This window comes from Dendrobium catenatum, unplaced genomic scaffold, assembly GCF_001605985.2.
Source record: "Dendrobium catenatum unplaced genomic scaffold, ASM160598v2 fragScaff_scaffold_315, whole genome shotgun sequence".
Lineage (NCBI taxonomy): Eukaryota > Viridiplantae > Streptophyta > Magnoliopsida > Asparagales > Orchidaceae > Dendrobium > Dendrobium catenatum.
The window spans coordinates 829,224-852,986 of NW_021318777.1; the positions used below are offsets into that span (position 1 = coordinate 829,224).

A 23,763-nucleotide genomic window follows, 5' to 3' on the forward strand; every position below is an offset into this window, starting at 1 on the left:
ATAGCAGGTTTTGGCGACAATCAAGCAAGCTCGCTTGCGGCGTAAGCAATTCTCGCTCAAACTTGGGCGAGTTTACCTCAAAAATGAACTATAATGATTTACAATACATTTACTTTACTTAGCATTCCTTTTTCATCCAACCAAACTCCAATATTTTCAAAACCTCTGCATTTGGAATACTTTACACCCATTTTACTTCCAGCCTAACGGCCCCTAAAGAAAAAAAACAAGCTCTAAGAAACTGCACCTCTTTGTTTGTCTGAATTTGACAAAGTATTATCCTCTGACATGCCAAAACAAATAGATCTTGCCAAAAGTTGAATGCCTCTAAACCTTAGGAGTGCTCCAATCGAACTCGAACTACAGGTGCTTTTAGCAACACGAAGCAGTAATGGCATTATAAATCCACTAGAAGAATGAAGTTCGCTGTATAAAGCTTCCAAGGTAGAACTAGTAGGTGATGCTCTCAACCTCCCACGAGCAGCAATTTCTGTTGATACAAGGGAATACCTGAGGGTTTCCCATAGCACTAGAGAATGGCTGAGCCGACCAGACGCTGATAACTCATTATAATTATGAGGATAATATAGTGTATACAATTTGCGCAAGGTAGGCTCCAAAACTGGTTCAATAGTTTCTCTAAGTTTGCCAAAAGACATTTTAAGGAATCCCCCATTGCCAACCTTTTTGTCTGCACTTCGAAGAAGAGATAATGCTAAAGGAAGCTGCAAAATGTTACTCACTTCTGCAATACTGGGAGAGACTCTCTCATGCTTCAGAGATTTATCAACAGGACCTGATACAGCAGGAAGGACTGAATTTGCAAATCTACGGCACACCGGGCAAAGCAATTCCCCCTAGGAATACAATATATTGTAAGCATGTGGAGTACTGTAAAATATTCAGTTAAAAAAAATAAAGTTACGATGGAACTGAAATCTAAATGCACAAGACCGAACATATCAAAAAATAGCACACCAGATCTGGGTCGATGATATGCCCTCCTTCAAACCCAAGCCTCCTTATGTTCCTGAAACCATGATTATTGCAATTTTAAATAGAATATCAAACAAATTTTAAAGCCAAAAGAAAAAACAACTAAACTCTTCCAAGCGAGTGAAATATAAGGAACCCCTCTAGTGATAAAAGTATCATAACTGATATACTTAAAAAAAAAACAATAGTGATTAAGATAATAAACAACCCAAGGCCAACTTTTGAGCTCGTTCCAAGCAAAGAGATCTTACTCTACTCCCAAATATTGCTTCAACAACACAACCCATATATTTAACGGATCCATCTCACAACAAAGTTACAATTTTTCGTACTTTGTGGATAATACAGATTTCAGTATTTCTTCCAAAAAAAAGATTGATTAAACATGTGCAGAAAACATGCCCAGACTCAGGCTTGAAAATTCCAGAATAACCGAAAAATACAACTTCAAACATGCCAATGGATTATCAAGTATATGACCAAAACAAACCTATATGCTTTATCAAAAGGTCACGCAACTGAGACAACACGAGACAATAAAATCAACATTCTTGAATACCATGTAAATCACATGACTAATTAAAAAAGGTTTTAACCAATGCATGAAGCTCAGGTTTCAAGTCTCTTAAGGAGCAGATGATGTGTACTGTACTACACCCTAATTTTGCAGAGAAGTTATTTTCATGGCTCGATCCCATAAACTCCAAGTCACAATCGAGGCAACTTAAGTATTACTCCAAACCCTCCATCTGCTTGACTAATTAAACCTTTAGTATAACATTAATTGTAATCAAGCATCTATTAAAGAATGTGGAAAATTGGACTAGTACAAAGCCACACAACATGATGTAGTAGTATGATTAAGCGTTAGCATTTCCTAAAAAAACTAATATGACATGCAGCATGCTCTCATACAAAAGAAAATTTAAGATTCACAAATTATTGGTTTTCAGTCAAGCAAACATCTCACTTTTTTTGAATGAAAACAAGCCATAGCAGTCTTTTTGGCCAATTGATAAAGAAAAGATTACAAAACAAATAATTTCAATAAGAATTTGGAAACAAATAAATCATCAAACAAATGAATTAATTTCTACAAAATCAAATATCTGATGTATCAATTTTTAACCAAAATCAAGTATACTGAACTAGTTGATGCCAATTATGTTGAAGAAATAGACAATGAATGAAATTATTAGAATGAAGAAAAACTATTTTTAAGGCCCTCACAATCTCAGTTAAGGTTAGCACATGACCAATCTCAGTAAAGCTTTTAGATTAATCGCAATTCCAAAAAATGCCAATACAATAATTTAAAAATGAAAAAACAAAACATAACAACCCACACCATCCATGCCCATTACCCGCTATTGTTCTTGCAAGTCCGTAAGTGCCATAAGTTCCACCACATAATTGTGGAACAGAAAACTCATGGAAGACAAAGATTGAGGATAAGTTTGAAGTTGCCAATTAAAAGATAGAAATGATTACTGTTTCTGCAAAAATCTATCCCTATTATAGATCTATATAAAATATCTAGTAAAGAAACAAATAAATTATAGAATTATGCATTATTACCCTAATATAATCCTCCCTAAATCAGGCACCTAATTATGGAAACAGATCGGCATGATCCATGTGAGCCTCTCATGAATCCCCATCCTAACAGTGGGATCAACTGTGTCACGACCCGGCTGTTTCCTACGTGTTTGAAGTTCTTAAAATTTTACTTTATGTCACAAGTTTTAGAAGTTATGGCTTATATTACATGTCCGATCTCGTTCCCGCCTCGTATCTACGAGCTAACCGGGCCGGGTCGTGACAAACTGTTTAAGGGATGGTTGAGATTTAATACTCCCCCTCAAGCTGAGAAATATAAATCTGTCATTCCCAGCATGATAAACATTCCCAAAAAGGCAGAGTTATCAAGTCACTTGGTAAGAATATGTGCATGTTGATCTTTTAATGAGACATTGTAGATACATATAACACCACTGTCTAATTTTTATTTTATAAAATGTCTGTCCACTTTTATGTGCTTGGACCTACCATGCTGAATTGGATTATCAACTATGATGATTGCTGATTTGTTGTCACAATGTAGCTTCATAGATCATTCCCACTTAATCTTTAGGTCTTCTAAAATCATTTTGATCCATAATAGCTCACACATTCCGAATAGCATAGCTCTATATTCTGCTTCTGCACTAGATCTAACCACCACATTTTGTTTCTTACTTCTTCATGAAACTAATTTCCTTCAAGGAATGTGTAGTATCCTGAGGTAGATTTTCTATCTACTAGAAATCATACGTAATTTCCATCAATATATGCTTCTAGGGTTATTTCATAGTCTCTTCTGAAGAGAATCCCTTTCTTTGGATTCCCCTTTAAGTAATGCAGTATTCTGTCAACAACTTGCACATGTGTCAGTTTTGAATTTTGCATGAAATTGTTGACCATGTTTAGTTACTTACAACAAATGCTATATCTGGCATGGTGTGGGAAAGGTAGATCAATTTTCCCACAAGTCTTTGGTAAGTTCCCTTATCTATATCTAGATCTTCTTTAGATTCCCCCAATTTAAGATTTGATTCTACTGGCGTTGGCGCCGATTTACAATCTAGTTTACCTGTTTCTTTAAGAAAATCATTGATTTTTTTTTGTTATGAAATGAAAATTCTTCTGCTGGAGTGGTCCGCTTCAATTCCAATGAAATGTGTTAATCTACCAAGTTTTTTGATCTCAAACTCCTTGGTAAGATATTTCCTTAGAATCATTTTCTCCTTTTCATCATTCCGAGTCAAGATGATCGAGCGAGAACCCCGCGGCAGGAGAGTGTTTCATCCCGCAGTCTTTGCGTTCGATCAAGAGACACAAACATCTTGTGAACCCCTCTCGCATGCGTGCGATCGAACGAGACTAGACAGGCGTGCAACTAGAAGATTTTACGCTTGCGTTTGGGGCTGAAAAAAGCAGGATCGTGCGTCTCAAAAGCTTGCCGCACGCATCTGTCGATGCCATCGAAGACCATTCCAACAGGTCTTATGCCACCACATCCAATCGCGGATGGCAGAGGTAACTTACAGGAAGCACCACCAGACTTAATTGCTGGAATTCTGAGGAATATAGGTTCCCATCACTAGCCTTCATTACCGGAATTCTAAAGAATACATGTTCCCACCACTGACCTTCATTGTCAGAATTTTAAGGCATATTGGTTCCCACCACTAACCTTCATTGTCAGAATTATGAGGATAATTGATCCTTCTGCTTCCTTCGCACGTCCAAGATAAAGGAGAGATCGAGCAGGGGGCCCCTCTTGCATCCCTCTGGGGTGGAACCAAGCAAAAGCCTCCTTCTTGCGTTTGGATAGAGCTGAGAGTTTCCTCTTGTGCGGGTTTAAGGTCGGGACAAGCAAGAATCCGAGACCTGCAATCCTTCCTAGAATCAAATCAAAGGGAGCAGAGGCCTTGCATGCGCCAGTACAGGGCCGATCAAACAAGAATTTGTTCAAGTGGAGCCGGATGACTAATTTACAATGAGTCAAATGCTAGCTCGATCGAACGGGAGGAGATCTAAGAGTCGAGCGCTGAGCGACTTGAAACTTTTTTTTTTTTTTTGCTTCTATTCTTGAAGCTTGTCTCAACCATAAAATAGATTTTTTTTTTCTTTCTACTATCGTGGCTTCATTGTCGGGGAGTTATCCTATCTATAACCAATGCAGCCTTCATTGCCACCATGCTTAATATACCTCTACCTTTCTGGGGCTAATTGCTAAACTAGGAATGACAGATCTGCATTACCCCACTTGAGGGGGAGTGTGAAATACTGTCCCAACCATCCCAACCGTCCCTTGGCTCTTGATCCTATGGCCAGCATGAGGATCTATGAGAGGCTCACCTAGATCACACCAATCTACTTCCATATTTGAATGGTTGCTTTAAGAAAAATTATATTAGGACAATTATGCATTATTCTATAATTATTTGTTTCTTTATTATACTGTTAAAAATTGTGCAATTTGAGGCTCAGCTTGTGGCTCGCCTCAGCGCAATTTCAATGAAAAACACATAAAGTCGTATGCCTCAAACTTTTTTATGAGACTTGCGCCCAGTTATTGATATTTTGAATTATAGAATTTGTTTCTGAAGTTTATTACTTATATATTATATTAGTTAGTTCTGGACCTCTAGTTGTTGTTTATTAAAAGATAAAAGATTACTTTTTCAAATTAGATTCTGAGACATCACAATTGATATCAGAGCATAGTTGTTGAAAGAATTTATTGTTACCAGAGCTATATGACTTGATTGAGAGTTTAGTATAATGGATAGTTTATGGTGCATTATTTTGCATACATAAATAATTCCATGTTTGTATTATTCAGATCATACTAAGCCGTATAGGTAAATAATAAAAATGGATATGCCAGAGCCAAATATACCCAATGAGTAACACAGTGCCATCAAATAGTGTGATGCAGTTGGCTACTGTTATAGCATAGGTAATGGGGGATGAGTAGAGTAAGTCAATAGGAAACAAAGAAGAAGAGGGAGATAAGTATTTATAGACATTTCATAAGTTGAAGCCTTCATTGTTTAAAGGAGCTGTAGGATCTTTGGCTGCAGAAGACTGATTACTGAGGATAGAAAAGATTTTTTACATCATGAAATGTCTGGAAAGCCGAAAGGTATCATTAGTTGAATTCCTGTTTGAAAAAGAGACAGAGAGATTGTGGATTGGACAATATAGAGAGAAATTTCAGGGGAAGACTAATACTAAGATCACTTAGGATGAGTTCACTACAGTGTTCAGGATGTGGTTTGAACCTCCTTCAACTCAACGACAAATGTAGGAAACTTTTATCAAGTTGGAGCAGGGACACATGACAGTGATGCAGTACGAGACCAAGTTAACTGCCCTTTCTAGGTATGCTCATCACTTGATCCCTACTATTAAGAAAAAGTGTAATAGGTTTAACTCTTGATAAAAGTTTTTAATGCAAAACCTTGAGGAGCATGCTTCAAGGCGAAAAATACCAAATTATGTTGAGACGGCCTTAAATTGCACAATAAAATCATGGTCTCACTTATGGCAGGTCGTAGGTTTGACTCTTAGGCATACCCGATCCTCTGTATGTATGGGGGTAGAGTCGATAAGGTTTGTAATGCAACAAATATTTGAATGAACTTAAATGATGTGCAAATCACTGACCCAATTTTTGGCAAGCAAGCAAGAAGAGTTGATAAAATTCAAAACAATCAAATGAAATAAGCAAACGCTCTTATAATGGGTGTCGTCTATTGGTTATATATAGGTAAAAATTACTCTAGGTTTCCCATGATGTCATGAAGGAAATAGCCTTAATATTAAAAAAAAAAAACTAGCCTTTTTCTTCAATGAATTACAAGGTAAGTGTAAGAAGCAACAAACCTTCCAGTCTTCATGAAGATGCATTTATGAACATTCTATTGTCAGCTATGCAACAACATATTCACTTATGCACTCCAAAAGATATTTAGAAATTCTTGCCATGCAATAAATTCAATTGCATGAACCATCCTCATAAAGTGAGATGAACCCAATAAATACAATAATTAATTTTTTTTTCTTATTTGACTCTTTATGTGTTTTTAGAATTTAAATTAGAAGCTAGCAATTAATATTCTAAAAATCAAATCGAGGTGCAGGAGGACCCGCGGGTGGTCGGGTCGTGCTCCCAGGGGTAGGTCGGGTGGCAGAAGTGTGTGGGGTGGAACTACCAGCTAGTTTGAAGGAGGACCTAGAGTCATGTGAACAGTTCGGGTGATGTGAACGTGTCTCCTCTAAATAAAGCACTAGGCTGTAGGCATTTTTCAAAGTAGTGATGTTCCGGGCAAACAGCTCATTGTGAAGATCATCTCGTAACCCAGTTCGAAACATAGATAAGATCTGCGCGGGGGTGGTAGAGGTCTCCCCCTTGCAGCGAATCAAGAAGTCATCAAAAGAGGCGATGTACTCCTTCACTAGTTTGTTGCCTTGAGTCAGCCTATTCCATCTATCCAATAGTCGAGGGAAGTACGAGAGAGGCAAGAACTTCTGCTTGAGTTCCCGCTTCATGGACGGCAAATCGGTAATGGGGTAATCGTTCCTAGCTTCCCTAAGACTCTCTAAGTTGGCTCAAAACTGACTCGCCCTACCCGTGAGCTTCATCTCTACGAAGCTGACCTTCCTAACCTCAGAGATGTCATACCACTTAAAGAAACTGTCCATATCTTTGACCCAATCCAAGAAGAGCTGAGGATCGAGTGTGCCATCAAAGGTAGGAGCGTCAAGTATTAATATTTTTCATGAGTGGTAGATCAGGATCATGACGTGTATCATGTCCATGGTAAGGTACTCGATGATTGGCACGATGTTGTCTCTCATCCAAATCTAGATCATGACGTGAGTCATGTCCGTGGTAAGGAGCTCGATGATTGGCACGATGTTGTCTCTCATCCGGGTAGGTCTCATCCCCATACATAGAAGGTGGTCTAGATGGGGTGTATGGAGCAGGGTGCTCTTTAGCTCGCTCAAGTGTGTCAAACCACTCAGTGGTGTTCCTACGAAGTTCAGCTAGGTCGGCTTGGTTCTCCTTGAGTTCTGGCTAATGTTGTTCATTTGGCCTACCAACAAGTCTAATGTCCTTCCTAGTTGTTCCGGGTCCATTAAGATCTACTACGAGACACCTAAAGTGACTAGGATGTAACCGGAAGCAACTAATATGAATTAAACACACTTATACTTTGCAAAATGATGGTGAAAAAGATAAGGATAGCAACCTAACAATCTCTAAATGACACAAATGCAATGACTAAGATGATGAAAAGAAAATCTACCAAGGATCCTAACAGATGCAAGAGCATACCATGCTCTGATATCAGATGATGCAGAACTATGATCATGGCGATGATGTTTGTTATGATTTTGCACAATTTCTTGATTAGAGGAATAGCAAATAAACTACTGGCAATTAAAACGACGAAAGAAAATGTAAGAAGGGTCACAACCATTTAGGCTAAGTTGCATAACAAAAAATTTGAAACTTCAAAATAGCATAGGAATATATTATTATGCCAAAATAGTAGCTTCAACAAAATCCCTAGCCTAACATTGCGATTAGTAAACAAATGAATGCGCTCAAATCCCTACGTTTACTAAGCTTAGCAGAATTGGTGAATGCGTCCTTCGTAACTACAATCAACTCACAAGAAAATGTTAGACTTAAGAAATACGAGAAAAGAAAAATTAGAAAACCTTTGTCAAGGGCCGGGTGTGATCCTCCACTCGATGATCTGAAGTTGTTCTTCAATAGCTTCAACTAGGGTGTCCAAGATATGTTTTATGTAATCCTCCACCGTATGGTCGATCCTCGGGTTGACGTCGAAGAAGGTTGAATGGAGAATGTGCAAGAATCTGTATTCATCGTAGGCAATGCCGTAATTCGTCTCCGGGTCAGCCATCCATGCGAGAAGTCGCTGTTTTGACTTTGGGAAGTGTTGGACGGCAAGGACAAGCTTTGTCGAGGATACTATGGTGACGGGGAGCCAGTGGGAACTAGTAGACAGCAAACTGCTCTCTTAATGCAGCCTTTAGAAGCTTTCAGGAAGGCAAACCAAGTGGTAGGTGCAGGAAATTCTATCAGCAACTTGGAGAGCACGAAAGGTATGAATCGGGTCAGCTTTAGGAGGATTTTGGAGAGATAAAACCAGGCAAAACAGCTAGGGAGGGGACAGCTGGATTGGCCAGGTTTTGGAATTATTTCATATTCGGGAGGCTAAATTTTGGGGACAAAAATTGACGTGGATTCTTGGGGAATTGATTCAGAGAAAGACTTCGAATTGTTTCCAAGAAAAGGAGGTAGCTTTAGGAAACTAATTTAATTCAAATCCCAGGAGGGGGCCGGCGGCTTAAAGAGGGAGGAAGGGATTTAATGTGGTAATCAATGCTTGCTTAGTTAATAAATCAACATTTGAAGAAATACCTCATCCTCTCTTAATTTAAAATTTAAATAAGAATTGATTTAATAGGTTTCCTAAAATAAGATTTATAATTTAAGTAACTATTTGAAATTCAAATTGATTTGAATTTATTCAAATAAGAGTTACCAAATTTATGAAATCTAATTTAGGAAAGAATTGATAGCAAGTGGGGGAAGGAGGGAGGGACCAAGGAGGGGCCGGCAGTGGGGGGGGTTGGTCGTGGATGGGGCGGCAGGTTAGGTATCAGTGCCGGGTGGAGGTAGAGTTTTAAATGGCCAGCGGCTTAAGGGTTCGGGAAAAGGAGTAGTGCCGGCGGTGGAGAGATAAGAAGTAGAACCACAAACCTGACTTATCTAGGTTGGTGGGTGATGCACAATTCCTCCCTCTCCTAGGGATGTTTCTCGATGACTCTCGAGCTCTCACAAGAAAACAAGTGCAGAATTTTTTTTTGATAATTCTTCATTACTTTGAAAGAAAGACAAGGGGCTATAAATAGCCTCGTACATAAGACTCAAGAAAATAGAAAAAGATAACAATGCCCTCAGGCTTACATACGACATCCCTTACTAAAAGGTTACAACGGGAAATTAAATAACACAAATACAACGATAACATAAATAAGAAAATAAATAAATCAAAAGTACAAAGACTTGATCGTGGTCGTAGATCGGCGGCCACGCCTCTGATAAACCTTCCATGATCTGATGTCCCCATCACCTCCACCATCAAATAGGAAGAATGATGCAGTTATTCAAATGATCATCAATTTTAACCCAATTTCTCTATCTAAAACTTTTCTTTGGTGCTACAAAAGTTAAGTAAAAATATTCTGGTGTAATCTACCTATCTATTAGCTAAAAGCTCACACGGTTCATGAAATAAGTTGGGTTCTGTCTTACCATGTATCCATGATGACCACAAAAGAAAAAACAATAACAACAACAACAAAATCAAGCCTAGAAAAGTTAAAAAAAAAAAAAAAAAAAAAAAAAAAAAAAAAAAAACCTAAAAAAATAAAAAAAAAAAAAAAAAAAAAACAGACACAAAATCCTAATTAAGAAACAGCTGTAACAGTTTAAGTAATGGCATAATTTAAAATCCATAGTTACATTCAAATAATCATAGGGAAGCAAACCTTTGCTTTAATGATGCTAAATATCTCTCATGACAGTCCTGATGCACAGCATGCCCACAAGAAGAAATGTGAATTCCATCACAATCTTTCGGATTAAATTTAATAATTCTGGTAATTTTGCCCTTAGATTTTGATGAGAGATTTCCAAAATGTAAAACATCATACATGGATGAGTGTTGCTTAGAAGATATTCTTGAAAGACAAGCAACATATTCCCGCAGCACAGAGCCTGAATCTTTGCTTATATTTGAATCTACAACAGGGGAAGTTAAAAAGTTCTGCTCACCACTTGCAGAATGTGAACAAGCCAGGGTTTCATGCATATCATCTATGATAGAATGGAAAAGGTAATTTTCAATCAGTTCAAGGCAAAAGGACGAATCTTTGGCAGCATCATGTGAAACCTTAGCTAGTTGAAAGTTTCCAATATCAGGAATCTGGTCTCTAATGAATTCCAAAAACATATCGACATCTGCAAGCTCAACATCATAATCAACTTCAGGAGCAGTAATTTGGACCAACTGAAGTGGACTGGATGTGAAGGGGTCGGATGAATCAATCAACTTTAGCTTTCCAGCTGACCTGGCCTCCTTGTGCGACTGCTCCGCATTTTTCCAATCCGGGGGCCCTCGGTCTACAAAACTCGCTAACCTAGATTTCTGCAATCCAAATTTAAAAAAAAAAAGTTTAAAATATTTAGTTATCCAAAAATGAAGGTGTATATTCAATAATTTAGACTTAGAGAACCACACTGATATGGTAAATGACAATTCGAGGGCAATGCCGACAACTCCTAGAAAAGCTACTGTTAATCGAAACAATGAAAACATAAATAGAGAAGAGGAAGGGAAGAAAACTGAGAAGGAACTAGGAAGCTTGCGTCTATACATCCCTTTCCAAAATTACCTTTCCCACTAAAGGCCTAATGGCATGATCATAATTCATAACTAACCTAACAAGATGCTCAATAAAAACAGGACACATGTTCTTTGCTAACAAACCAAAGTAAAAAAGATATGCTTTCTTTGTTTATGGATTAAGCAACTCCTAATTACCCAATTTCCAAGTGGTAGCATTTGAGGCAGGTTGGCAGAATGCGAGGCCAGTTGGGTTGGGCCAAGGAGCATGCTCTTGTCAGAGGTTCGCAAGTCAGAGTTGCATAAACTCCCTTTTCCCTTGGCAAATTGACTATGTAATCAAGGTCAGTGTTTTAGTGTGACTGACGTAGATCATCATCGTCAATCCAAGTGTCTTCCAATTTGGACATCCTCACCAATAGTATTTGATATTGCTAATGCAGTTCATCACTGCGGTTTAGCTGCCTGTACTTTAGAATGAATTCAAGTTGGACCAATGAGTGGCTATCCCAACTATCCGGTAGAAGAATGGAGGCTTGGAGGGTTAAGTTTGGGTGGTTATGCGAAAGACAAGGTGAATGCAGAATTACAAGGGAAGCTCTAGTTTGTAAGCTAAGACGTCAATTTTTTCCATAATATGAAAGGGACCATAAGAATGTCTACTCTTCTGAATAATATATGTGGTGTACCAGAAATTGACGATGTGGCTACAATTTGGCTATTACGAGGTAGCTGACATTGAAGGTGGCATCCCCATAATGTTGATCGGCTTTTTGTTTCATCAGATTTCTGACTTGTAAGTTGTCATGGAGATAGCAAGGAAGAGAATGTCATAGTTTGAGCCACTTGTCAATGACGTCATATTTTGTGGAATTGCCAACATATGGATGTATGGGTGATGGTGGATGATCGTATAATATCTAGAATGGTGTCATTCGATATGAAGAGTGGAAAGTGTCATAGGAAAACTCTACCCATTGTATGTAGTAATTCCAGCAGTTGGGGTTATCAAGTACATAACAATGGAGTTGTTCAATGGGTACTATTGGTGAACTCAGTTTACCCGTCCAGATGATGCTCCATACAATTGTGTAGTTTAGTCCCTATTTGGCTAAATATAGCTAGACAAATTGTGTTCATAAAAATGCAATCAATATAATAGGTCATAGTTTTTGGAACTCCATGTATGCGACGACTATCATTAATTATGAATTGGCGAGGAGTGCGGTGTGGAGAGAAGGTTAGACAATCGACAACGGCCATGATTGTGTTTTTACCTCACGATGGGGGTAAACAAACAATGAAATCCATAATATGATCATCCCATGCTGCCTCTAGAATTGGAAGAACTTGAAGCTAACCAGCAGAGGCAGAGGGTTGAACTTAGTTACTAGGCATATTGGGCAAGATTGAATGAAATCGGCGACGTCCTCTTTTTTGTGGCACCATTACAAGGCAATGGCAAAAGATGGAGGATTTTAGACTGTCCATAGTGACCACACATAGTATGCTAGTAGTCGGTTCCTTGAGATGAAAAGTACCTACTATCATAATTCTGTTGTGCTCATAGAGAAGGCCATCATGGTAAGTGAAAGGGGTTGGAGATTGAGCTTGGAATGACACTTTATAGATGATCTCAATTAAATGTTATATGGCTATTATCTCAGATTTAATTTAAACCAGTAATTACTGTATCAATGGGAAGATGAGGGGTAGGAGATTGACAGTGAATGTCTTGCTGGGTTCATAAGTTTGGGATAGGACATTGGTGACTTTGTTTGTGGATTCAGCCTTGTATTCAATGGTAAAATCATAGCCCATCAACTTGAGTAAAAAATTATGTTCATTAGGAGTATAGATTACCTGATTCCTTAGTTTGCAGATGCTTTGTCGAACCGTGAATATCATGAATTAAAGTAGGGAAGGTAATGACACCATTTTTTTAACAGGCTCCCTAATTGCAAAGAGTTCATGAACATACAAGATTGTTGCATTCTGAAGTTTAATTTCTTGCTATAAAATGCAAGAAACTATCGATAATTATGAGAGCTAAAGTTCACCGAAATTAGAGTAAAAACTAAATTTAGTTATTTCTCAATGAAAGAAACCATAGATATGAAAATGGTAATACCAGGACGTTGCCAGCAACACCTTGAAAAGCTACTGTTCACTAAAACAATTAAATAAACAGAGAAGAGAAGAGAAAAAAATTTTGCAAAGGAATATTGACCTTTTTCATTACTTTTTGTAGTGTATTATAGCATTGTCGTTATACACCCCTTTCCATGATTACCCATAATTGTTCCTTTCCCACTAAAAGTCTAATGGCATGCATATAACTAACCTAATAAGATGCTCAACAAAAATAGAACATGCCCATTGCTAAAAAAACCTAAGGAAAAAGACATGTTTCCATTTATTTAAGGATTAAGAAGCCCCTAATTAATTGGGTCCGCAGGGCAATGTTTGAATTAGGTTGAGGGCTGGTTAGACGTTATCAAAGCTTCATCAATTGGAGTCACAGCACACTTCGGTATTTTTAGTGGTGGAAAAACACCCAAAATTCGAGAAAACTTCCATGCCAAGAAATACATAAAAACATAAGAATGATTTTTTTTTAACAAAGATTATAAATTCAACACCAACCAAGCCGCAAAATTGAGAATAATTGGTATCTGGTAAACAAAATAAATGAAATATGTGATATGAAAAATTTTTCACAACTTCTAATGAAAATCTAGATCTAAATTATGATTTATTTGTCTGCTACTTAAAACTTTATAAATTTAAACCCTAAAACCATTTAAACATTATATTTTATCAAAAAGTGAGAAGAAAATACTACTTTTGGAAAGAATGCAATTTGATTCCATGATAGACATTGATTGCAAAACTTTTTCTTCTTTTTTTACCTTCTTTTTTTAAATCAAACTCCAAACCTTCCCTTTTGGAGTAACACTAGGCCATTTTCTGGTGGTGATACCATAACAGAGTTCTATGGATAGAATAAGGATACACTCCCAAAATACATCCATGCTTAAAATGAGATTCTTGTTTCTCATCCCCACAACTTATGTGGCCTAATCAAAATAGGTAGGCCGCATATCAAAAAAAGCTTTTGACCACATAATGAAGGAAAAAAAAAACTCATTTTAAGTGTGAATTTATTTAAGCAATGAAGCATTAATCTTATGGATATAATGAAAAAACAAACCAAGAATAATATGGTGAAATTTAAAGGGAAAAAAGCTATTAATTTTCAAATCTAGGATGTCTGGAGATGTAAAGTGAAACTTTAAACTACCTTCATTAAGAAAATATCATTAAAGTTTTGGTGTAGCCTAGAAATGGATTATAAATAATTAATAGGTGGACTGAAAAGATACAAAAATTGATTAATGAAAAAAATTATGCTTTTAAGACGAAAACAAAAGGAATAACTACTAACACTTAAAAAACTTTCAAGCTAGAAGTATTGCGAAGAGAAAGGTAAGAAAAGCCAAAATTTCAACTCTTGATGATTTAAGTAGTAACTTAGGTATTAGAAAATAAGATATATATATATATATATATAATGCAAGAAAAAACTATTAAAGCTATAACATGATCTTAATTAAGCTGAAGGCATAAAAATACTAATAGTTATGAAATTACTAAGTGTTCTTTGAAGAAATTTGTCTAGAAAAGCCAAACGATCATGTTGATGAAGTACACTACAATGATCAAGATGAATAAAGTTAAAGTTCTATGTCCAGGTGAGATATCTATGGAGATCAAGATAGTAATGAAATATATTCAAGTAATTTGATTATCAATTTTTTTAATTAAAATTAAAAAACTGGAATAATGACAAAGGATGGGACATTAGAAAGGAAGCATTTTATCACTAGGCTTTTGAAACAAAGGTAGATAAACAAAAATTGTAATTATAGAAGAATCAAACTGATGCAGCACAGAATGCTCATGGTTCAAGTTAGTTTATGCTTCATGGAATTTTTTATCACTGAAATCTATTTAACCATTTAATATTTACCTTGTATTTAGTTTATAATTTAGAAGCTTACACCATAAATAGAGCTCCATAAGTTTTTTATAATAATGATGAATAATGATTGATGATCAAATCATTTCTCTATCATAGTTGTCAAGTTTTTTTATTACAAGTTTGAAACTTAAAAGGGTTAAAGAAATTGCACATCATCAATTCAATTCTCATTATTTTTCAATTATTTTAATCTCATTATCTCATCTTGATGTATGCAAACTAGAGAGAAAAGCCAAGTTGGAGAACACAAGGACAAAATAAAACAAAACTCGATTCACTTTAGCTTGCAAACAACCAAACAAACATTCAGATAAACAAAAGTCAAATAAAACGAAACAAAATAATAAAATAAAAACGCTATCCTCAGAACAACCGTCTAGCGGTTTCCTCACATGCAACGAGAGTAGGAAAATATATGAAAATAGTGCTTAGGCTTGCAAACCGAGGGTCCACCACTGCAAAAGGGTCCAACGTCCTACCAAACTCCTCCGGCAAATGTCTCCAAATTTCAGCCAACAAACAACTTCCAAGAGCTCAAGAAGAAGAATAAATGTGGAGTGAAACTTGCGTAGAGAAGAAGATGTTAGAAGCCAAGATGAAATAGAGAGGAGGAAAGGGGGTGGAACAAGCTCTCAAGCTTTTCCAATAGAAGAAACCCTCAGGTTTTTAGTAAAGAATTTGCTCAGATTTTCAACAACATTTCCCTCCTCAAAACATCTCTAATTTATAGGAAAAAGAACGAAGCTAAACAACCACAACACCTCCAACCAAAACCAATTAGGTTTGTAAAGATATGAAAAGCCAAAAGACACCACAACAGCCCCCATAAACTGCACAGAAAACAGAGAGAAAAAGCCACAGGAAGCCCAGCCAGCAAACCACGGGAAAGCAGCCAGAGAGGGACCCGAGGAGCCAACACAGGAAACGGGGCAGGGATTCACGGGAAAAATAGCCCGGGGAAAGAAACGAAAAGACAACCAGCTAAGCATTGACTCACATGAAAGAAACCAAAGAGACACAAGAAGGGGGAGAGACAAGATCCACTCCAAATACCTTTATGATTTTATGAGCTAGGAAGTGCATTTACTCCTCCAATTAATGAGCTAAACTTCAGCTCAAGCATTAATGAGCTAACACCAAGTAGAACCCAACTTTTTAAGCTCAAAACCAAGCAGCCAAAGCCTAGCCCGTGAACAGCCAAGGCCCCAAACCGAGAACAACAATCATCCCAAGGACAAAAAGGAACCAAATGCAAGCAAACCCAAGACTTGTCATGCCCAAGCACTTCCTAACATGATCATTGGATGCCCTCCATCATTGGATAGCTTTAAACAAAATAATAAACACAACTAATATTGTTCACATTACATCAAAACAAAATAAACTAAAAACATGAATGCATCACATCTACTTCCTATTTTCCAACTATTTAGTATCTTCAACTCTCATTCTTTCAATAGTATTCTTTATCCATCATCTTCTATGAAAAGAATCTATAAATTTGTTTGCATTGCTATCTTAATTCAAAAACTTTTAAATAATATAATAAAGTTATAGAATAGGGCACCAGAACATAAGATTAGAAAATCATATTAGCATACATGAATCAAATTGATTTTTAGGTGGAGAATCTACTATGACGGAAACTCCTTAGTTAAGACAATTAATGAAAAAATACCAAAAGAAATAAAGAGGGATTCTCACATGTTATTTACTAATTCTAAATTGTTATATGACCGGGTACCACAAGAATTGAATTCATTGGCATCAAAACGAAAATTTTGTTTGGCAAATCAATGTTAAAGTTGCTACAGATCGGTATGAGGCAATAGTGCTAACGTTAACAGTTGTGAAATGGCAACAAATTTTTCAAACACAAAAGAATTACATCAAGGATTAACATCAAATTCATACTATTGATTATGAAGATGCTTACGAAAGATATTTAAAGTAATGCACCATACATTATGTTAATTGTAAATTATATAAATTTGTGCATGCAAGAAAAAATAAGAACACTAAAGGAATTTTCAAAATATAAATTTAGAGTTAACCATCTTAGATAAACTATAAAAAAAACGAGGACAATAATTCCAGAGTTAAAGATGACCGATTAATAAGAAGTGTCTAGGAGTATTATGTAATTAGACATCATCATAGATATTATACATAAACTTCATAAAATAACAATAAAATTAACTATGCTACATGGATAAAAGTGTCAGGTATGAAAAAAGTCATTAGTTGAGCGTGAAATTTAAGAATATTAGCATAATATATGGTACACGGAGAAAACAAGAGTATATAATGAAATATGATAGCAAAAAATAAACTTCTATGGCTTCAGCAAGAGTACGTAGATTAACAAAGAGTACTTGTGAATAAAAAAAATAATTTACCAAAAGTAATATGATTTGAAGTCGTAAAAAAATCTTGAAATAACAATGATGATTTCATAAAATATAACCAAAATAGTTAGGGATAAGGACAATAATGACTGATTGATATTGCAAGGCTATCTAGCAGTAGAATTAGCATGATATCATCTCAACCCTGATCATGATTTGCATGTTCATACCCACTCATGTCAAGAGTCATGAAGAGCATGGAACTTGAAAACAGTTTGAAGTAATATTAATCACCCAAACTTGCAATTTTACTTGGGATCAAACTGAGTATATTACTCAGACATCTTTCACTCTCTCAAACTCTCATATAAATCATAAATGCATGAATTAAAAAGGTGTAAAATTTATTTTGTACAACTTTTGCACAACTTTTGCACAACTTTTTGAGATTTTACATTTGATCTTAAAAGTTCAGTTGCAGAAATTGGCACCCAAAGGCATTTCCAAACCTGTCTCCATCCAGAACACCCATCAACCAAAAGAATTATCATTTATACTTCTTAGCAATAGAACAACAAATAACAACTCAATTCATCACTAATTTCCAATTAAGAACAACCAAATAAGAACTCGCCCAAATTTTCCCACATCGGTACAAAGTTAGAAATTAAGAAGCTAAAAATTGGTAATCTGTGAACATATAATGGCACTTCATATCTGATTTTCCATATTTTTTTGTTGCAAAGCATCCCTCCAAAGAAGACAAAATACGGATAAAGGCAAAACTCAAAAGTAGATGGTCATCAAACCAATTACCTGGACAAGAATCAGTAAACATAATGGACTTCCCGAATCAGGATCATGGCACAAAGAACAAACAGGTACTGACTCTTCTCTCACATCAATTTTCGGAAGAGATTCCTTCTGTTTGTATGATTCCTGCTCAAAGTCATTGGAGCTAAGACTTTCAATAAATTTGGACTGCTCTGCTTTCATTTTTTCCTGCAAAACAGCAGGAATTACACTTACCCTCATCCCAGTGATCACATAGACAAAATAAAAGCATGAATTTACTATCTCAGCACAGCACAATATAATAAGACATTTTCTCCAGTAAATAGATCAGTTCCCATGATCATGAAAATCAACTGTAGGAGTTTGTAATAAAATCTTGACTTTATATTTGAAGATGCAACCACCTCATTAATTATCAAATTCAGGGGGGGGGGGGAATTGTAATGCAAATTACTATGGCATGAAGTCAATTTCCTTCAATATTGAAAACTTGAGAATCTCCTTCAATATTGAAAACTTACGAATAGGCATATGCAGATGACACGAGAGAGGACAGCATGGCAGGGGCGATAAGGGTAAGGGATTCAACCCCCCTTGTGGGGCCATTAAACCTATCATTACATATGTGAGAAGAGGAATTAAGGACGAGATTAATTAGGATATGTTTCCTAATTAAAAAGGGCTGATTTGAAGGGGATTAATTATGAGATATTTACTAATTAAAAAAGGCATATTTGGGGGCTGAATTAGAGATTAATTAGAAGATATTTCTTAATTAAAGATGACAGATTTGGGGGTTGATTTGGAGGAGATTAATTATGAGATATTTCATAATTTAGGTGACTGATTTGGGGGCTAATTTGAGAGGGAATTATGGGAGGGCAATTTTGAAGTTTATTGTTTTATTGTTTGCTATAAGCAGTAGAATTTATGTTATGTTTGTATGCAAGATTTGTTTTGAGAGTGTTGTAGTTTTCTTTTTGTGAGGGATCCAAGCTGCGTCTAGGATTTGGGAGAGAAGGTCCCCCTCTCGAAAAAGGACAATTGTATCATGCTTTTTTCGTATTTGATTTTCTATCAATATAAATCTATTTTTGTGTTGAATCTCTTTGAGTTTGTTTTTGTTTTTTATACCAAGGCACATCAGCAGATTTCCATGGATAGCTATGCAAGAACATTATTTCATATATGAAAATGATCTAATTGTATGAACTATTAAGAATCCTTTTTTTTTTTTTTTGTCAGGTGCTCTTAAGGTACAGAGAAAGTATACAAGTCCCTAGAACACACTAGAATTTATTTATTTTTGCATTATTATCCCAGAAGATAAAATTGTTGATAAACAACAACAAAATGTTATGTTTGCATTAAACTCAAAATTCACACTGAAATACATACAATCTAGCAAACCAACCATTTAGATTCATAGTCCACCAAAATTTTGGAAATAAGACATCTTTCAAAAACCTGCAAAGAGCCAGAAGGTAAGAGCTAAAAATTCAGCAACCTTCATGCCTTGCACAGTACCAAATAGAAAATGGATCGAAATTGTACAAACATAAAATTTTGATTCGCAATATTGTTATGTACTTCAAGAACAATAAAATAGAAAATGGAAGACTGGTTTGGCAATTGTGTTAGCAAGACCATGAAGCATGACAAGGGCTCTCATTTCCCACACAAATCAAAATTACCATAAAAAAAGTTCTTGAGAAGCTATCTAAAAGTAACAAATTACCAAAAGAAGCATTATTTTAGAAAAAGAAAATTGATAATAATTCTGAAACATACCAATACGGCAGCCTGACGCTGCCGTGCTTTTAATTTCCTCTCATCTATGTCAGAAATACATGCAAAATTCTGAGCAGTGCTATTGAGTTGTGGCACATTACAGACTACATCAGGAGCCAAACGTTTGAGCTCAGACATACAAGTAGCATTTAACTGTGCAAACTTCTTCAGCAAAGTCTCAATTAAAGAAGAAATGTTACAATGTCTTGTCTCGGAATAGACATCATCATTTTGTTCCCTGTATTTCCTCATTAAGGAAACCAATAATGATAGCATGCTTTGATTTTTCCAGAACGCAGAGGCACTGCTGGTACCCATGTCAAATTCTTCACTAGCACTGGTTAGCATAGGAACCGTATCATCTGTAAGGAAAAGTTGCTGTGTTTCACAGATATCTAATGCTAAAGAAACCAAGTGCAATGCTGTAATAAGAACTGCATCTGGAGCCCGGGAAGCAGTAGATCTTTCAGAGAAATATGCATAAAAAAAAACTACCCGAACAATTTGGAGAACCATTTTTGAAGTAGCTATTCTACATATAGAGGCTAGAGGCTCGAAGATGGGAGTCCATCTTGGCAGCTGAGCATTCAAGGCAGAAACATTACAGAAACGGAAATATCTCTCCTCTGCAACTTGTAGATCTCTTGAGCTCCAACGAGGATGATACAAGTCCAATTCTTTCCAATATGCTTTACGTAGTGAATACTTTCCCTGGAATTAAGTGTAAAAAAATAAAAACCTATTCTAGCTATAATACAAAACTAATAACATAGTCTACAATAGTCAGGAAAAAAAAACCTGCTTCATCCCAGATGGATTGCAATATACTGCAAGCATGTCCACAGTGTTTTGGAGTTTATCACTCTTTGACAGATCCCTTGGCAGAGATTTAACTAGCTGGCTATGAGTAGCATCACCAATAACCAACCTATACACCAGTTCTCTCCGTAGATTTTCTATCGTAGAGGACCCGCAAAATCGACGTTCTTTAACAATATGAATGAATAGAGTGAGCATTTCTTGTACTAGGACAGGTTCATACCTGAAATGAACTCTTTCATGATGCATTCAATTCCTGGGAATGTTTATACAAGAGCAATTCATACTAACATTTAGAGGAGAGAAGGCAACAATGCACAGGAACAAAAAAATTAAGGCATGCCTATGGGGATATTTTTTAAGGAATGCTACAAGTACTTCACTAAAAAAAATGCCACACCATAAGTGTAGTGCTTAAACAAATCTACAAGGTATAAAACATTGAAGAGGTAAACAACTTAACATGCAGACAGACAAGTAGAAAAAAATTTGGCAACCACCTTAGCCCTATGAAGCATTTGACTGCAGCATATGCATCAATTAAACAAATAAAAAATGCCATGCATCTCCCAAAGCCATAAAAGAAAAAAAAAAAAGAATTTTATCCAGAATTTTCAAGAGAATGATTTATTGAAACTGGAAGGCTTGTTGATAACCTTTATTATACAATTAATTCTAAGAAATTGGGCTAAACTGCAATACAGCAAGTGCAATTAGTAAATAAAGTGGCGATCAAATTCTTAATTAATGCAATAGGCAGTCATGCTACCACCTACACTACCATGACCTCTGATAATAAGGGAAGGCGTGGTTCGTGGATGGCCAGACAACCAACAAGTATCATAATACTACAAGAAAGAAAGTGTAAGCCACTATAGCTTTTAGACCAAATTGAGTCAAAACTTCAAAACAAAATCTATTTCGTAATTTCTATTAGAAAATGATTCATTTCTTGCAAATAAAACATAATAAGTGCCTGAAAATCAAATAAGAAACACTCTTTAACAATTTTTTAATAATAGATCAAAAGCATGGTTTAAAAAGGCAATCGAGGCGTGTGCCTATAATAGTACCTATAATATTGTATTTGGTTATATGTTTGATAAAAGAGCATCATCAGTTTCCTTGCTAATAGTACCTATAATATTGTATTGATTATTCAAATTATTACAAATAATATAAGTGCCTAAAAACCTGCAGAGAGACTGTTAATAAAGAAGAGAAAGCGTCTCTATTAGACTTCATGTGCTGCACACTTCATTGATTTAATACTTGAGAGATTAGGACAATTGTCACTACATAAATTTGCTTTTTTAAAGGCAAAAATTGTTAGCAAATTTATTTACAATTACTCTTTGATGCTTAGTTTGATCAAAAAGTTGATTGAAAAAAAAATTATTCGGCTTGCAGCCATTAGATTTGCAACTACAAATTTTATTTTCGCAAAAATTGAGGGAGCTAAGACAGCCTTATAAGTTACATTTCTTTTGAGGACTAGGATATAAATTTCCAGGCAAAAAGACAAGGGCAAAAAAAGAAAAAAGGTTGTATTGAAAGATAATTCTTTTTATTGTAGTATAAATTATGTTCTAAATATTATAGAACATTTAGTTAAGGTACTAAGAATGGCTGATGATGAGAAAACCCCAGCAATTAGATTTATCTATGAAGCTATGAATAAGTATAAAGAGAACAAAAACAAGAGATTTGGGAGGATAAGAATATACCTATAAAGAAATTTGAGAAATTATAGATGAAAAGTGAGATCGCTAGCTACACCAACACTTGCACACAATTGCATATTACTTAAACCCTCAATTTCAGTATGATAGAGACTTTTCCGTAGATATAGAGATTAATTTATATGTATGCATGGATACACAAATTTCTGAAAGTGAATACCTCGAAATAAATGATCAACTTGAGAATTTTCATTTAAAAAAATCAAATATTTAGATTTATAGCAACTCAAGCACATTATAAAATAAGCTCCCCCAGTATGTTTACATTCACTTATAATTTAAATTTAAACATTTATGTTTAAACTTTCTACTTGAATATACTTTAATAATTTTTTTATTCAATATAGAACATTAGTTGACTCAACTTAGAGATTATGTTCTTAAACTTAAAGCATTTACAGTTAAAATTCTTAGCTTAATCTATTCGACTTTTACACGTGAGTGTAATTAGAGCGCCTTCAACTAAGTTCATAAAAAGAGAAAAATCGATTGGTTGTAGGACATATGAACAAGCTGGAAAAAAATGAAACATAGACACCTCAAATTACAAATGCAAAAAACTAGTGATTTGAATTGGATCATTTGTTGATAACTTACAATCTAATGATAAATGGATAATGCCCAAAAGTATCGAAAGTCTTGAAGTTGAAGCTAAAGGATAAACTTATAATGATAAAGAGAATGAAGAAATTAAAGCAGATTTTGAAAGGTTAATTAACTTAAGAGTAGTTTCTATTTCACAAGTATATAAACGGAAGAAACAAAGTAGAGATTAAGCTTAAAAAAAAAAATCTAAATGTAATATTAAATATAACAAATTATTTTTGTTTCTTATTAATTTATTAATTTATTAATTTATTTTCAATTATATCTAACACAATATTAACTGGTATAGGTGGTAAGAAAAAAAATATTATATTTGAAGAAGATTTTAAATATGACTTTGACAGAAGATTAAAGATTCTTCTGAAGAATGTTAAAATGAGGATGAGGTTGTCTTGGATCTTGATCCTAAGGGTGTATTTAAGTTATAAGTGAGTGTTTAATTTGAATCAGCTTTCAAACTTCTGTGTTATCATAACATCTATTTTCAAACATGTCATTATGTTGATAGTTTATTTCATTTTTTTTATCATTTTTAAAAGTTATTTATAATTTTTTTAGTATTTTATTTTTTGTTTCAAGGTTTATATATCGTCTCGCTAAGACAAAACACTTCAATTTCTAAT

At 35.2% G+C, this 23,763-nt stretch overlaps 1 protein-coding gene across 1 annotated transcript in view; it reads right to left on the reverse strand.

Moving 5' to 3' along the window:
• LOC110115830 (E3 ubiquitin-protein ligase PRT6) overlaps nt 1-23,763 on the reverse strand; it is a 54,551-nt gene that overhangs the window by 15,764 nt on the left and 15,024 nt on the right. Inside the window, exons 5-10 of the mRNA XM_020849206.2 lie at nt 20,772-21,015; nt 19,974-20,684; nt 18,204-18,389; nt 10,138-10,796; nt 979-1,030; nt 248-857 (exon numbers count right to left, since the gene is read on the reverse strand). Coding sequence (XP_020704865.1) covers nt 248-857; nt 979-1,030; nt 10,138-10,796; nt 18,204-18,389; nt 19,974-20,684; nt 20,772-21,015 — 2,462 coding nt within the window. The remainder of the gene's footprint in view (nt 1-247; nt 858-978; nt 1,031-10,137; nt 10,797-18,203; nt 18,390-19,973; nt 20,685-20,771; nt 21,016-23,763) is intronic.